The 13,475-nt window shown below is 40.2% G+C and overlaps 1 protein-coding gene across 3 annotated transcripts in view; it reads left to right on the top strand.

The window, feature by feature from the left end:
• Positions 1-13,475, top strand: part of GTF2E2 (general transcription factor IIE subunit 2) — a 74,729-nt gene that overhangs the window by 27,007 nt on the left and 34,247 nt on the right. For 2 of the 3 annotated variants that reach the window (XM_019921397.3, XM_019921398.3), the window contains exons 4-5: positions 828-935; positions 10,741-10,923. In XM_019921397.3, the coding sequence (XP_019776956.1) occupies positions 828-935; positions 10,741-10,923 (291 nt within the window). The remainder of the gene's footprint in view (positions 1-827; positions 936-10,740; positions 10,924-13,475) is intronic. The other variant, XM_019921400.3, reaches the window with a different exon arrangement.

The following is a 13,475-nucleotide window of genomic DNA, read 5'->3' as shown; positions in this document are numbered from 1 at the left end:
GAATTGCAAATTTTTTTTCTCAGTTTGTCATTTGATTTTATATAGCTACAAGTTTGAACTTGGTTCTGTCTGATTTTTTTTTTTTTTTTTTTTTTGTGGTACGTGGGACTCTCACTGTTGTGGCCTCTCCCGTTGTGGAGCACAGGCTCCAGACGCTCAGGCTTAGCAGCCATGGCTCACGGGCCCAGCCGCTCCGCGGCATGTGGGATCCTCCTGGACCGGGGCACGAACCCGTGTCCCCTGCATTGGCAGGCGGACTCTGAACCACTGTGCCACCAGGGAAGCCCAGTTCTGTCTGATTTTATAGTCCATTCTCTTCATCACTGTAATTGTACTGCCTTAAATAATACACATTCCGCATTCCTGAAAAGATTAATTTACTGGTAACTATTATTTAATGCATCTAGCATTTTACCTTTTTTTTTTTTTTTTTGGCGGTACGCGGGCCTCCTACTGTTGCGGCCTCTCCCGTTGCGGAGCACAGGCTCTGGACGCGCAGGCTCAGCGGCCATGGCTCACGGGCCCAACCACTCCACGGCATGTGGGATCTTCCTGGACCGGGGCACGAACCCGTGTCCCCTGCATGGGCAGGCGGACTCTGAACCACTGCGCCACCAGGGAAGCCCGCATCTAGCATTTTAAAACTGTCTTCCAGGGAATTCCCTCGCAGCCCAGTGGTTAAGACTCTGTGCTTTCACTGCTGAGGGCCTGGGTTCAATCCCTGGTCAGGGAACTAAAATCCCACAAGTTGCACAGCGTGCCCCCCACCCCCCAAAAAAAATCATTAAAAAAACCTGTCTTCTAATAACAGTTTCTTGCCACAATAGACACGGCATCAGCGAGGAGATACACATCCTCTTACTTTAGAAGAAATTTTGGATGAAACACAACATTTAGATATTGGACTCAAGCAGAAACAATGGCTAATGACTGAGGTAAGAATAGGCTTAAATTATTGTAAAAAAAAAAAAAATTGCTCTAACTAGGGTTTTCATATACTGAGATATGATAATTTTTGCTTTTTCTTAAAAGAATTGGTATAGGGTTTTTGTTCTTTAAACATACACATTTTGAGATTGACTTATTTTCATATAACCTTATGTACCTATTTAAAAATGTCAAAGACTTTAGCATAAAGGTTATAAAGAAGTCAGTCATTGTACCAGTTTTTAACTTTTTACAGAATAATTGATGCTTATTTTGAATTGCTGAATTTAAAGTGTACATGTTGGCAGGTTGTATTGTTTCTATATTTTAGGACATTTAAAGCATGAGGTATTATAGGGAAAGCAAGATATTTTGTTAAGCAAGATACTTGTTATACCGCTACTGCTATTATGATTTGATAGTGATGTTACTGCCTCTAGCAAATTACTTGGAAAAATAATCATGAACATTGTAATATGTTCCACACAACATTGGAAGAAAAGGAATCCCCAACCATCAGTGACCACGCTAATTTGGAAATGAGTAGCACTTTAAAAGTTGAGATATTTGTCTCTTTTCTGTTTAAGTATGAAATGACAATTTAATAAGACAACTTTCTAGGACCAGTGCTGATTCTAAAGACCAAATGTAAACTTCCTAAAATAGAATTTAATTTATTTTATTGAGCAAATATTGTTCTTGATTTTACTAATGTAAAATGAACCAGTTAGTATCGTTGTAGCTCATTATATTAGTGATATACAAATAGTGGTAATCCACATTTAAATTTTTTTTTTAATTTTTTTTAACATCTTTATTGGGGTATAATTGCTTTACAATGGTGTGTTAGTTTCTGCTTTATAACAAAGTGAATCAGTCATACATAAACATATGTTCCCATATGTCTTCCCTCTTGCGTCTCCCTACCTCCCACCCTCCCTATCCCACCCCTCCAGGCTGTCACAAAGCACCGAGCCAATATCCCTGTGCCATGCGGCTGCTTCCCACTAGCTATCTACCTTACTACGTTTGTTAGTGTGTATATGCCCATGACTCTCTCTCGCCCTGTCACAGCTCACCCTTCCCCCTCCCCATAACCTCAAGTCCGTTCTCTAGGAGGTCTGCGTCTTTATTCCTGCTTTACCCCTAGGTTCTTCATGACATTTTTTTTCTTAAATTCCATATATATGTGTTAGCATACGGTATTTGTCTTTTTCTTTCTGACTTACTTCACTCTGTATGACAGACTCTAGGTCTATCCACCTCATTACAAATAGCTCAGTTTCGTTTCTTTTTATGGCTGAGTAATATTCCATTGTATATATGTGCTACATCTTCTTTATCCATTCATCCGATGATGGGCACTTAGGTTGTTTCCATCTCCGGGCTATTGTAAATAGAGCTGCAATGAACATTTTGGTACATGACTCTTTTTGAATTTTGGTTTTCTCAGGGTATATGCCCAGTAGTGGGATTGCTGGGTCATATGGTAGTTCTATTTGTAGTTTTTTAAGGAACCTCCATACTGTTCTCCATAGTGGCTGAACCAATTCACATTCCCACCAGCAGTGCACGAGTGTTCCCTTTTCTCCACACCCTCTCCAGCATTTATTGTTTCTAGATTTTTTGATGATGGCCATTCTGACTGGTGTGAGATGATATCTCATTGTAGTTTTGATTTGCATTTCTCTAATGATTAGTGATGTTGAGCATTCTTTCATGTGTTTGTTGGTAGTCTGTATATCTTCTTTGGAGAAATGTCTATTTAGGTCTTCTGCCCATTTTTGGATTGGGTTGTTTGTTTTCTTGTTATTGAGCTGCATGAGCTGTTTGTAAATTTTGGAGATTAATCCTTTGTCGGTTGCTTCATTTGCAAATATTTTCTCCCATTCTGAGGGTTGTCTTTTGGTCTTGTTTATGGTTTCCTTTGCTGTGCAAAAGCTTTGAAGTTTCATTAGGTCCCATTTGTTTATTTTTGTTTCTATTTCCATTACTCTAGGAGGTGGGTCAGAAAGGATCTTGCTGTGATTTATGTCATAGAGTGTTCTGCCTATGTTTTCCTCTAAGAGTTTGATAGTTTCTGGCCTTACATTTAGGTCTTTAATCCATTTTGAGCTTATTTTTCTGTATGGTGTTAGGGAGTGATCTAATCTCATACTTTTACATGTACCTGTCCAGTTTTCCCAGCACCACTTATTGAAGAGGCTGTCCTTTCTCCACTGTACATTACTGCCACCTTTATCAAAGATAAGGTGTCCATATGTGCATGGGTTTATCTCTGGGCTTTCTATCCTGTTCCATTGATCTATCTTTCTGTTTTTGTGCCAGTACCATACTGTCTTGATAACTGTAGCTTTCTAGTATAGTCTGAAGTCAGGGAGCCTGATTCCTCCAGTTCCTTCTTTCGTTCTCAAGATTGCTTTGGCTATTCGGGGTCTTTTGTGTTTCCATACAAATTGCAAAATTTTTTGTTCTATTTCTGTGAAAAATGCCAGTGGTAGTTTGATAGGGATTGCATTGAATCTGTAGATTGCTTTGGGTAGTAGAGTCATTTCCACAATGTTGATTCTTCCAATCCAAGAACATGGTATATCTCTCCATCTATTTGTATCATCTTTAATTTCTTTCATCAGTGTCTTATAATTTTCTGCATACAGGTCTTTTGTCTCCTTAGGTAGGTTTATTCCTAGATATTTTATTCTTTTTGTTGCAATGGTAAATGGGAGTGTTTTCTTGATTTCACTTTCAGATTTTTCATCATTAGTATATAGGAATGCCAGAGATTTCTGTGCATTAATTTTGTATCCTGCCACTTTACCAAATTCATTGATTAGCTCTAGTAGTTTTCTGGTAGCATCTTTAGGGTTCTCTATGTATAGGATCATGTCATCTGCAAACAGTGACAGCTTTACTTCTTCTTTTCCGATTTGGATTCCTTTTATTTCCTTTTCTTCTCTGACTGCTGTGGCTAAAACTTCCAAAACTATGTTGAATAAGAGTGGTGAGAGTGGGCAACCTTGTCTTGTTCCTGATCTTAGTGGAAATGCTTTCAGTTTTTCACCATTGAGGATGATGTTTGCTGTGGGCTTGTCATATATGGCCTTTATTATGTTGAGGAAAGTTCCCTCTATGCCTACTTTCTGCAGGGTTTTTATCATAAATGGGTGTTGAATTTTGTCAAAAGCTTTCTCTGCATCTATTGAGATGATCATATGGTTTTTCTCCTTCAATTTGTTAATATGGTTTATCACATTGATAGATTTGCGTATATTGAAGAATCCTTGCATTCCTGGAATAAACCCCACTTGATCATGGTGTATGATCCTTTTAATGTGCTGTTGGATTCTGTTTGCTAGTATTTTGTTGAGGATTTTTGCATCTATGTTCATCAGTGATATTGGCCTGTAGTTTTCTTTCTTTGTGACATCCTTGTCTGGTTTTGGTATCAAGGTGATGGTGGCCTCGTAGAAGGAGTTTGGGAGTGTTCCTCCCTCTGCTGTATTTTGGAAGAGTTTGAGAAGGATAGGTGTTAGCTCTTCTCTAAATGTTTGATAGAATTCGCCTGTGAAGCCATCTGGTCCTGGGCTTTTCTTTGTTGGAAGATTTTTAATCACAGTTTCAATTTCAGTGCTTGTGATTGGTCTGTTCATATTTTCTATTTCTTCCTGATTCAGTCTTGGCAGGTTGTGCATTTCTAAGAATTTGTCCATTTCTTCCAGATTGTCCATTTTATTGGCATAGAGTTACTTGTAGTAATCTCTCATGATCTCTTTTATTTCTGCAGTGTCAGTTGTTACCTCTCCTTTTTCATTTTTAATTCTATTGATTTGAGTCTTCTCCCTTTTTTTCTTGATGAGTCTGGCTAGTGGTTTATCTATTTTGTTTATCTTCTCAAAGAACCAGCTTTTAGTTTTATTGATCTTTGCTATTGTTTCCTTCATTTCTTTTTCATTTATTTCTGATCTGATTTTTATGATTTCTTTCCTTCTGCTAGCTTTGGGGTTTTTTTGTTCTTCTTTCTCTAATTGCTTGAGGTGCAAGGTTAGGTTGTTTATTCGAGATGTTTCCTGCTTCTTAAGGTGGGCTTGTATTGCTATAAACTTCCCCCTTAGAACTGCTTTTGCTGCATCCCACAGGTTTTGGGTCGTTGTGTCTCCATTGTCATTTGTTTCTAGGTATTTTTTGATTTCCTCTTTGAATTCTTCAGTGATCACTTCATTATTAAGTAGTGTATTGTTTAGCCTCCATGTGTTTGTATTTTTTACAGATCTTTTCCTGTAATTGATATCTAGTCTCATGGCCTTGTGGTCAGAAAAGATACTTGATACAATTTCAGTTTTCTTAAATTTACCAAGGCTTGATTTGTGACCTAAGATATGATCTATCCTGGAGAATGTTCCATGAGCACTTGAGAAAAATGTGTATTCTGTTGTTTTTGGATGGAGTGTCCTATAAATATCAATTAAGTCCATCTTGTTTAATGTATCATTTAAAGCTTGTGTTTCCTTATTTATTTTCATTTTGGATGATCTGTCCATGGGTGAAAGTGGGGTGTTTAAGTCCCCTACTATGAATGTGTTACTGTCGATTTCCCCTTTTATGGCTGTTAGTATTTGCCTTATGTATTGAGGTGCTCCTATGTTGGGTGCATAAATATTTACAATTGTTGTATCTTCTTCTTGGATCGATCCCTTGATCATTATGTAGTGTCCTTCTTTGTCTCTTTTAATAGTCCTTATTTTAAAGTCTATTTTGTCTGATATGAGAATTGCTACTCCAGCTTTCTTTTGGTTTCCATTTGCATGGAATATCTTTTTCCATCCCCTTACTTTCAGTCTGTATGTGTCTCTAGGTCTGAAGTGGGTCTCTTGTAGACAGCATATATAAGGGTCTTGTTTTTGTATCCATTCAGCTAATCTGTGTCTTTTGGTGGGAGCATTTAGTCCATTTACATTTAAGGTAATTATCGATATGTATGTTCCTATTCCCATTTTCTAAATTGTTTTGGGTTTGTTATTATAGGTCTTTTCCTTCTCTTGTGTTTCTTGCCTAGAGAAGATCCTTTAGCATTTGTTGTAAAGCTGGTTTGGTGGTGCTGAACTCTCTCAGCTTTTGCTTGTCTGTAAAGGTTTTAATTTCTCCATCAAATCTGAATGAGATCCTTGCTGGGTAGAGTAGTCTTGGCTGCAGGTTTTTCTCCTTCATCACTTTCAGTATGTCCTGCCACTCCCTTCTGGCTTGTAGGGTTTCTGCTGAGAGATCAGCTGTTAACCTTATGGGGATTCCCTTATGTGTTATTTGTTGTTTTTCCCTTGCTGCTTTTAATATGCTTTCTTTGTATTTAATTTTTGACAGTTTGATTAATATGTGTCTTGGCGTATTTCTCCTTGTATTTATCCTGTATGGGACTCTCTGTGCTTCCTGGACTTGATTAACTATTTCCTTTCCCATATTAGGGAAGTTTTCAACTATAATCTCTTCAAATATTTTCTCAGTCCCTTTCTTTTTCTCTTCTTCTTCTGGAACCCCTATAATTCGAATGTTGGTGCGTTTAATGTTGTCCCAGAGGTCTCTGAGACTGTCCTCAGTTCTTTTCATTCCTTTTTCTTTATTCTGCTCTGCAGTAGTTATTTCCACTATTTTATCTTCCTGGTCACTTATCCGTTCTTCTGCCTCAGTTATTCTGCTATTGATCCCATCTAGAGTACTTTTAATTTCATTTATTGTGTTGTTCATCGTTGCTTGTTTCATCTTTAGTTCTTCTAGGTCCTTGTTAACTGATTCTTGCATTTTGTCCATTCTATTGTCCATTCTATCTCCAAGATTTCAGATCAACCTTACTATCGTTATTCTGAATTCTTTTTCAGGTAGACTGCCTATTTCCTCTTCATTTGTTAGGTCTGGTGCATTTTTATCTTGCTCCTTTATCTGCTGTGTGTTTTTCTGTCTTCTCATTTTGCTTATCTTACTGTGTTTGGGGTCTCCTTTTTGCAGGCTGCAGGTTCGTAGTTCCTCCTGTTTTTGATGTCTGTCTCCAGTGGCTAAGGTTGGTTCAGTGGGTTTTGTAAGCTTCCTGGTGGAGGGGACTAGTGCCTGTGTTGTGGTGGATGAGGCTGGATCTTGTCTCTCTAGTGGGCAGGTTCACGTCTGGTGGTGTGTTTTGGGGTGTCTGTGGCCTTATTATGATTTTAGGCAGCCTCTCTGCTAATGGGTGGGGTTGTGTTCCTGTTTTGCTAGTTGTTTGGCATAGGTTTTCCAGCACTGTGGCTTGCTGGTCGTTGAGTGAAGCTGGGTGCTGGTGTTAAGATGGAGGTCTCTGGGAGATTTTCGCCGTTTGATATTATGTGGAGCTGGGAGGTCTCTTGTTGACCAGTGTCCTGAAGTTGGCTCTCCTACCTCAGAGGCAGAGCCCTGCCTCCTGGCTGGAGCACCAAGAGCTTTTCATCCACACGGCTCAGGATAAAAGGGAGAAAAAGTAGAGGGAATTAGTAGAAGTATGAGGAAAGAAAGAAGGAAAGGAGGGTAGGAAGGAAGGAAGGAAGAAAGAAAGAAGCAAAGAAGGAAAGAAGGCAAGAAGGAAAGAAAGGAGGGAGGGAGGAAGGAAGGAGGGAAAGAAGGAAAAAAGACAGAAAGAAAGAAGATACAGTAAAAATAAAATAAAGTATAATAAAGTTATTGAGTTAAAAAATTCTTATTTAGAAGAAAAAAAAAGGGACGGATAGAACCTTAGGACAAATGTTGGAAGCAAAGCTATACTGACAAAATCTTACACAGAAGCATACACATACACCCTCACTAAAAGAGGTAAATGGGGAAAAATCATAAATCTTGCTGTCAGAGACCACCTCCTCAATTTGGGATGATTCGTTGTCTAAAGGAGGGAAGGAAGGAAAGAAAGAAAGAAAGAAAGAAAGAACGAAGGTAAATATAATAACGTTATTAAAATTAATTATTAAGAGAAAAAAAATTAAAAAAAAAAACAAACATGGACGGATAGAACCCTAGGACAAATGGTGGAAGCAAGACTATACAGACAAGATCTCACACAGAAGCATACACATACACATTCACAAAAAGAGGAAAAGGGAAAAAATCATAGATCTTGCTCCTAAAGTCCACTTCCTTAATTTGGGATGATTGGTTGTCTATTCAGGTATTCCACAGATGCAGGGTATATCAAGTTGATTGTGGAGCTTTAATCCGCTGCTTCTGAGGCTGCTGGGAGAGATTTCCCTTTCTCTTCTTTGTTCTCACAGCTCCCAGGGCTCAGCTTTGGATTTGGCCCTGCCACTGCGTGTAGGTCGCTGGAGGGCGTCTGTTTTTTGCTCAGACAGGATGGGGTTAAAAGAGCCGCTGATTCGGGGGCTCTGGCGCACTCAGGCCGGCGCGGAGGGAGGGGCACGGAGTGCGGGGCGGGCCTGCGGTGGCAAAGGCCGGCGTGACTTTGCACCAGCCTGAGGCGCGCTGTGCGTTCTCCCGGGGAAGTTGTCCCTGGATCCCGGGAACCTGGCAGTGGCGGGCTGCACAGGCTCCGCGGAAGAGGGGTGTGGAGAGTGACCTGTGCTCGCACACAGGCCCCTTGGTGGCGGCAGCAGCAGCCTTAACGTCTCCCGCCCGCCTCTGGGGTCCGCGCTTTTAGCCGCGATTTGCGCCCGTCTCTGGATTCCGCGCTTTCAGCCGCGGCTCGCGCCCGTCTCTGGAGTCCGCGCTTTCAGCCGCGGCTCGCGCCCGTCTCTGGATTCCGCGCTTTCAGCCGCGGCTCGCGCCCGTCTCTGGGGTCCGCGCTTTCAGCCGCGGCTCGCGCCCGTCTCTGGGGTCCGCGCTTTCAGCCGCGGCTCGCGCCCGTCTCTGGGGTTCGCGCTTTTAGCCGCGGCTCGCGCCCGTCTCTGGAGTTCCTTTAAGCAGCGTTCTTAAACCCCTCTCCTCACGCCCCAGGAAACAAAGAGGGAAGGAAAAGTCTCCTGCCTCTTCGGCAGGTGCAGACTTTTCCCCGGACTCCCTCCCGGCTAGCTGTGGTGCACTAACCCTTTCAGGCTATGTTCAAGCCGCCAACCCCAGTCCTCTGCCTGCGCTCCTTCCGAAACCGAAACCCGAGCCTCAGAGCCTCAGCTCGCAGCCCCGCCCGCCCCGGCGGGTGAGCAGACAAGCCTCTCGGGCTGGTGAGTGCCGGTCGGCACCGATCCTCTGTGCGGGAATCTCCCCGCTTTGCCCTCCGCACCCGTTGCTGTGCACTCCTCCGCGGCTTCGAAGCTCCCCCCTCCGCCTCCCGCAGTCTCCGCCCGCGAAGGGGCTTCCTAGTGTGTGGACACTTTTCCTCCTTCACAGCTCCCTCCCACTGGTGCAGGTGCCGTCCCTATTCTTTTGTCTCTGTTTATTCTTTTTTCTTTTGCCCTACCCAGGTATGTGGGGAGTTTCTTGCCTTTTGGGAGGTCTGAGGTCTTCTGCCAGCCTTCAGTAGGTGTTCTGTAGGAGTTGTTCCACGTGTAGATGTATTTCTGGTGTATCTGTGGGGAGGAAGGTGATCTCCGCGTCTTACTCTTCCGCCTTCTTCCCTAAAGCCTTGTATTGTCCTATGTTGAATGTCCTCTCAAAATTATTGTTTCAACTTTTCAACAAGAGTATATCCACCAATATGGTTCCACAGAGATATGACATCAGATATGACACACAGAAACAGCATTATTAGGGTAATTTTTGACATAGGAATTTCTAAATCAAAGTCTTTTTTTCCTATATCGACAAAGGCTCGAAAACTTCCCAGCTTATCCAAGTTCAGTCTCCTTCAGCGAATTTCAAACTTATTTTTCCTAGCTCCTTCTCCTTTCACTTACTACTAGAAAACCTAAGTATATGCTATGTAGTTAGAAGGCACTATTCTCCTTAACAACAATTTTTCTCTTAAAATACTTTCCACAAATTGTCTTAAACAAAGCGTCTCCCAGACAAGCAGTAAGACAACATCTAAGTCAGTATATCTACGTAGGTCCACATTTAAATTTTGATGCTTTAGCTAATCTTGAAATTTCATGGACTACCCACATTAGGTAAAGTTTATTTTAATTATTATTCTATTCTCCTTCCTTCCTTCTTTCTGCTTCTTCTTTTTATCCTTTCAGGATCAGGCTGGCAGCTGTAGAAGAAAATTAATAGGGTTGCTCTTTCTTGAAGGGCTTTCCTTCTGATACTAACTATACAACAGGACTGACTAGAAACATAATTATATTCAGTAATTTCTGCATTCCTACTCAGTTTCAATCTCAGCTGACAATGTTATAGGTAAATTTCTTATGCGCACTAGTCTGGTCCTTTTCAGTTCCTTCCACAGCTGCTAGTGCCATTTGATACCATGTGGAGAAGACTGAATATTGGTATTTTCATCCCACTGTAATGTTTCTCACATTATAATCCCAATATGTGATAAACTATACTTTGAGGGTGGGGTAGGCAGTACCCATTTCACTTTGTCTAGTGATGTTAATATGTGTTTTATTGATCCTTACCTCTTTTGTCTTCCGAAAGAATATGGGTACAGCGTTCTTCAAAGCAGTTGTAATAAAGTTGTTTCTTTCTCATCCAAAGAATCTATATAAATAATAAACAGTTTCTTTTATAAAAAATGAGCACCATGCTGGTTTCTACCTGTTGTTTTGGATCCTGGATGTCCGGTGTTTTAGATCTTTTGATATCCACAGGATACTTTTAGTTTGCCACTGTAATACGAGTATTGTGTTTTTTTTAATAATTGGTAGAATTAAATAATGTATATATGGTATTTCCTTTTGTTAATATGTCCAAATTGTGTCACTGTTACAGGCATTAGTCAATAATCCCAAAATTGAAGTAATAGATGGAAAGTATGCCTTCAAGCCCAAGTACAACTTGAAAGATAAGAAGGCCCTACTTCGGCTTTTAGATAAGCATGACCAGCGAGGCTTAGGAGGAATTCTTTTAGAAGACATTGAGGAAGGACTGCCCAATTCCCAGAAAGCTGTCAAGGTAACCTCTCTTTTCTTTCTATGCCTTAATATAATTTGAATTAATAATATCTTTTGGTTTTAAAAAATATCATGACTTAAAAAAAGTTATTTTTAAAACCTCCTCCATCATATATACTTGGGGTTGTTACGAGCCAGTTAGAGATTTGAAATTTGTGTTTTGTGCTGTAGAGCAGGACAGAGCATAACCATTTTTGTGGAACTTTTGACAGCTCCCTTTTGTGTTGTTGTGTATGATTGATTCTTCAAAATATTTCTGGAAAGATTTCCTCAAAGACAGTCTTTTTCTTATAAGTTGTTATGTTTGTATTTAAGAACTCCTTCAACAACGCTTGTGCATATTGCTAACCTGAGGGAATCAGAGGCATTAAAACACAAGAACATTTATAATTGGTTGTTTCGAATTCCTAAAGGGGCTATTAGTAAAAGTGATAGAGTCTACATTTCCTGTTTAAATTTTCAACTCTCTTGGGAAGGCTGCGAGTCTCTGTTATTCAAAATTGCTAGCGATTGATGTTAACCTGTAAGCAGGTTCATTCTTTTTGCTACCTGTGGAGAAAACATGCTTCTTTCTCTACTTCTTGGTAATTCAGTTACACACGTTAGCTTTTTTGGTATTGTCCCACAAGTCCCTTAGACTGTGTGTGTGTGTGTGTGTGTGTGTGTGTGTGTGTGTGTGTGTGTGTGTGTGTGTGTGCGCGCATGCACGCGTGCTTTTGGACTTTGTTGTTGTATTGATCTGTTGTTAATTGTACTGACTTTTTTTACCTCCAATTTGTTATTAAGCCCAATTGGTTAATTCTTTATAGATTGTATTTTCAGTTCTAGACCTTTCTTTTTTTTTAACAATCCCCTCAAGAGAGGTTTTTTGTTTTTTTTGGTTTTTTTTTTTTAATATTTATTTGGCTGCACCAGGGTCTTATTTGTGGCATGTGGGATCTAGTTCCCTGACCAGGGATTGAGCATGGAGTCTTAACCACTGGACCACCAGGGAAGTTCCATCTAGACTTTTCTTTTCATTCTTTCTTAGGTTTCTGTTTCTTTTCTGAGATTTTGTTTTTTTTCCATTCATTACAAGCATATTTTACATTACATCCTGCGTGTAATTTCTTGTAGCTGCTTTAAAATTCTCCTAATTTCAAGAGCTGGGTCATCTTGGGGATGGTCTGCTCTGAGACTTCGTCTCTTGAGTACGGGTCATGTTTTCTTTCTTCATATACCTAATTTCTGTTGAGTCTTGAACACTGAATTATATGGCTCAGGATTCTGTTATATTCCTCCAAGGAGTGTTTTTGTTTGTTTATTTTGTTTTTAAGTGGGCATTTGTCTTGACTAGAGTCAAACTTCAAACTTTGTATTCTCTGTGGTGGATGGCATACGACACATCTGTTTTGTTCTTTTAGCTCTATTCTTTTTAAAATGTCTTGTCCAGAGATTAGTATAGTAGTTTTCTTCCGGTGGGCTGATCCCTTAGGAGCTACTTGGCCATTACCAGATGAAGAACTGTTTTTAAGATTTTCACTTAAGTGTCTAAACTTAACCTGCACAAATGTTGCAAATAATATGTGACCAAAGTTGATAAATTGTGCACTATTTATAGCATGTTGAAAGGTAGAACTACTGAATCCTAGCTTAACAGTTGGGAGTGCTAGGTACATTTCCTGCTCTATTCTTTTTCCCATTTTGATACAGGCTAGTATTGTTACTCTTTGGTAGGCTTTATATTACATTCTAAAGTAGAATAGTAACGTAAACTGATAATTGCTTTTTCTATTTTAAATAATTTTGTGATGTAAAGTCACATTGTCACCCTATTTTTTTTTTTTTTAACATTTGGCTTCCACTTTTTTTCTTTTTCTTTTTTTTTTTTTTGGCTGCGTTGGGTCTCCATTTCTGCACGTGGGCTTTCTCTGGTTGCGGCGAGTGGGGGCTACTCTTGGTTGCAGTGTGTGGGCTTCTCATTGTGGTGGCTTCTCTTGTTGCAGAGCATGGGCTCTAGGTGTGCAGGCTTCAGTAGTTGTGGCATGTGGGCTCAGTAGTTGTGGCTTGTGGGCTCTAGAACACAGCCTCAGTAGCTGTGGCACACGGGCTTAGTTGCTCCGCAGAATGTGGAATCTTTCCGGATCAGGGATCGAACCTGTGTCCCCTGCGTTGGCAAGTAGATTCTTAACCAGGGAAGTCCCTGTTACCCTGTTTTTAATGGCTCTCTTCCTTAAGGAGTAGAGCTGAAAAGGGGTCATGAAAAGCACACAGTCTGTCATTTGCAAGCAGTATTATTTCTAAATTGTTTGAAGCCCCAAGTTTTTAAAAATCCTCACATTTTAAATATGTGAAGATATGTTCTAAGTAATTTCTCAAGGGAGAAATTTGGCCTAATTAAGTTAAATCCCTTCTGTGTTGTTTCCTTTTCTTCAGTTCTTGGTGGAGATAGAAGATAACTTTTACTGTCATTTTGTTGACCATATAGACAATGAGAAAAACCAGTGGCTGTTCCAGATTATTCATCTCTCAGTAGTTGTTTTTTGGGGGTTTTCTAATAATTAAATTAACTTC

Source organism: Tursiops truncatus, chromosome 21, assembly GCF_011762595.2.
Source record: "Tursiops truncatus isolate mTurTru1 chromosome 21, mTurTru1.mat.Y, whole genome shotgun sequence".
Classification (NCBI taxonomy): Eukaryota; Metazoa; Chordata; class Mammalia; order Artiodactyla; family Delphinidae; genus Tursiops; species Tursiops truncatus.
Note: the sequence above shows the minus strand (reverse complement) of the source record. Positions and strands in the feature narration are given on the sequence as shown.